The 2,500-nt window shown below is 40.7% G+C and overlaps 1 protein-coding gene across 1 annotated transcript in view; it reads left to right on the top strand.

Moving 5' to 3' along the window:
* The window catches only part of lrch1 (leucine-rich repeats and calponin homology (CH) domain containing 1), a gene marked incomplete at its 5' end in the record, with an annotated part of 61,319 nt that overhangs the window by 28,597 nt on the left and 30,222 nt on the right, over nt 1-2,500 (top strand). Inside the window, 1 exon segment of the mRNA XM_076274988.1 lies at nt 1-8. This exon segment is cut by the window's left edge and continues 53 nt beyond it. Within this exon segment, the coding sequence (XP_076131103.1) occupies nt 1-8 (8 nt within the window).

Raw genomic sequence — 2,500 nt, 5'->3', positions numbered from 1 at the left:
TCGTTCAGGTAATAACACAAACATATACACACACACACACACACACGCGCACGCGCGCGCAGTGCACACACGCACACATACACACACACGTGACTGAAATCCTCCCCATCCCTCATCATTGCTCTAAGACTGACATCAGCTTCATGTGGTGAATTGTTGGCTTGATGCTTAAGCTGCAGTCCTTCTGCTGTTAGCCGTGAAGCTAACTGATCACAGTCATTCAGTCCTGCTGGTGTTGGTCATGTGTGCTAATATAGCATGAAAAACAGTGTTATTCTAGAATGATTAAGGTGACGTAGGGACTACATAATGAAGTATTCTAGAATGATTAAGGTGACAAAATAAAGTATTCTAGAATGATTAAGGTGATGTCGGGACTACATAATGAAGTATTCTAGAATGATTAAGGTGATGTAGGGACTACATAATGAAGTATTATAGAATGATTATGGTGACGTAGGAACTACATAATGAAGTATTATAGAATGATTAAGGTGACATAATAAGGTATTCTAGAATGATTAAGGTGACATAATGAATTATTCTAGAATGATTATAGTGACGTAGGGACTACATAATGAAGTATTCTAGAATGATTAAGGTGACATAATAAGGTATTCTAGAATGATTAAGGTGACATAATGAATTATTCTAGAATGATTATGGTGACGTAGGGACTACATAATGAAGTATTCTAGAATGATTAAGGTGACATAATAAAGTATTCTAGAATGATTAAGGTGACATAATGAAGTATTCTAGAATGATTAAGGTGACATAATGAAGTATTCTAGAATGATTAAGGTGATGTCGGGACTGCATTTGTATGGACAAGTTAAATAACAGTTTTTGAGAGAGCGTGAACAGTCCTTTCTTGAACTGTCCTTTCTAGCGAGTTTTCATTTATTATCAAGCAGAATGTTTTTATAGCCTGACGTCTTAATTTAAGCAACTTGACTAATTGCACATGCCCACATGGCGCTGATGAAGCGCTAACGATATATCCTACAGCCCATCTGCCGTTAGTTGCTACCCATGAAGCTAACAATATGAGCATTCGGTGTTTCCCACAGAATTGGATTCAATTTGTGGCGGTAGCTGACTTGGACAACGGGGGAACGGGGGGGGGGCATAGTCTTGGTAGTGTATAAGTCTAATTGAGTGCCTGTCACTTTAAACGTTCGTGAGGGAACCCTTGCAAATTGCAATTGCAACACAGTTTAAAGGCTGCTGATGTGTGGATGCAATTCATAACGTTGTCTACATAGTTAAAATAAAGGTTCGTACTTCTCCTTGGGACAAGCACTTTTGAATTTTGGAAAACACTTTTCCACTTACATCGGGATTTTGCAAACATTCAGTGTCAGAGTTAATAAAATGAGCCCTTCAACGAAATTGACAAGCAGCTGTAAGTAGGCTAAGCATGCTAAATTCAACATCCAAACAGTATTCTAACGTTAGCTTTGAGATACTGCTTGATTGCATAACTTAACTTAGTTTAGTCTCTTCAATGTAGCCTACTATGTTGTGATAAGATCTTAGCAGAGTTATCTTCAATGCAGCAGTTTTGAACAAATTTGCGCAGCATGGTCACGATGCTAAGCGGATTTAATAGCAATTTAGCCAGACGTCTTCAATGCAATGCTTCTATGTGGCAACAACAATCCTATAACAATCGTGAATTTTGTTAAATGCACATGCAGAGGAGTGGCAGCGGGCTACGAGAGAGAGCGGGGCGGGGCAAGGAAATGCTGCGTGCATAAAAAGCGCAGCTCAATGGCAATGCAAAGATTTGATCTTATATTTAATTTAAATTAAATTAAACATAGAATATTTATGTGTGGCGGCCGATTTTTATTTTGTGGCGCCCCGCCACAGATTAGTCAATGTATGGGAAACACTGGCATTCATTTTTCCTATGAGGCCATAGCCATGAAGCTTACAGTATGATTGAAGTAAAACCGCTTTTGGCTGATTTAGCTCAATTGCTAACAGTTAAAGCAGAGTAATTCAGTTGCAAATTAAGACTAGAATCATACCCGCCATCAGCTGCTGGCCATGACTTGATGTTGCTTCAGTTAAAAGCTGTTACTGCTCATCCATTAGCCATTAGCCTTATTCACACGGCGGCCATTGTGTAAACCACAACGAGGCTACAGGATACACAAACGATGGGCTCTAAAGAGGAGCGCTTCAGTTGTACCAAGTGTGTGCTCACTGAAAATCCTTCGCTCCTTATTTTTGTGAAGCCACTGCACGTAGGCTGGCGTTTTTAGGAAAAAGGTGGAAGCTAAAATCGCTAAAATCGCTTTTATAACGACCTGAAGCTGAGCAGAGTGGCACCCAGCAGTGCTCTTTAGAGCCGCCCAGGACATCAGGACTCGCCTAGGCTACGCTGTTTATCTTACAGCCGCCCGCGTAGGCTACGCTGTTTATCTTACAGCCGCCCAGGATATCAGGACTCGCGTAGGCTACGCTGTTTATCTTACAGCCGCCCGCG

The sequence above is a fragment of the Alosa pseudoharengus genome, unplaced genomic scaffold, assembly GCF_046254945.1.
Source record: "Alosa pseudoharengus isolate Yale_2024_CS ecotype anadromous, Long Island Sound unplaced genomic scaffold, YU_APseudo_1.1 YU_APseudo_1.1_scf_101, whole genome shotgun sequence".
Classification (NCBI taxonomy): Eukaryota; Metazoa; Chordata; class Actinopteri; order Clupeiformes; family Clupeidae; genus Alosa; species Alosa pseudoharengus.
Note: the sequence above shows the minus strand (reverse complement) of the source record. Positions and strands in the feature narration are given on the sequence as shown.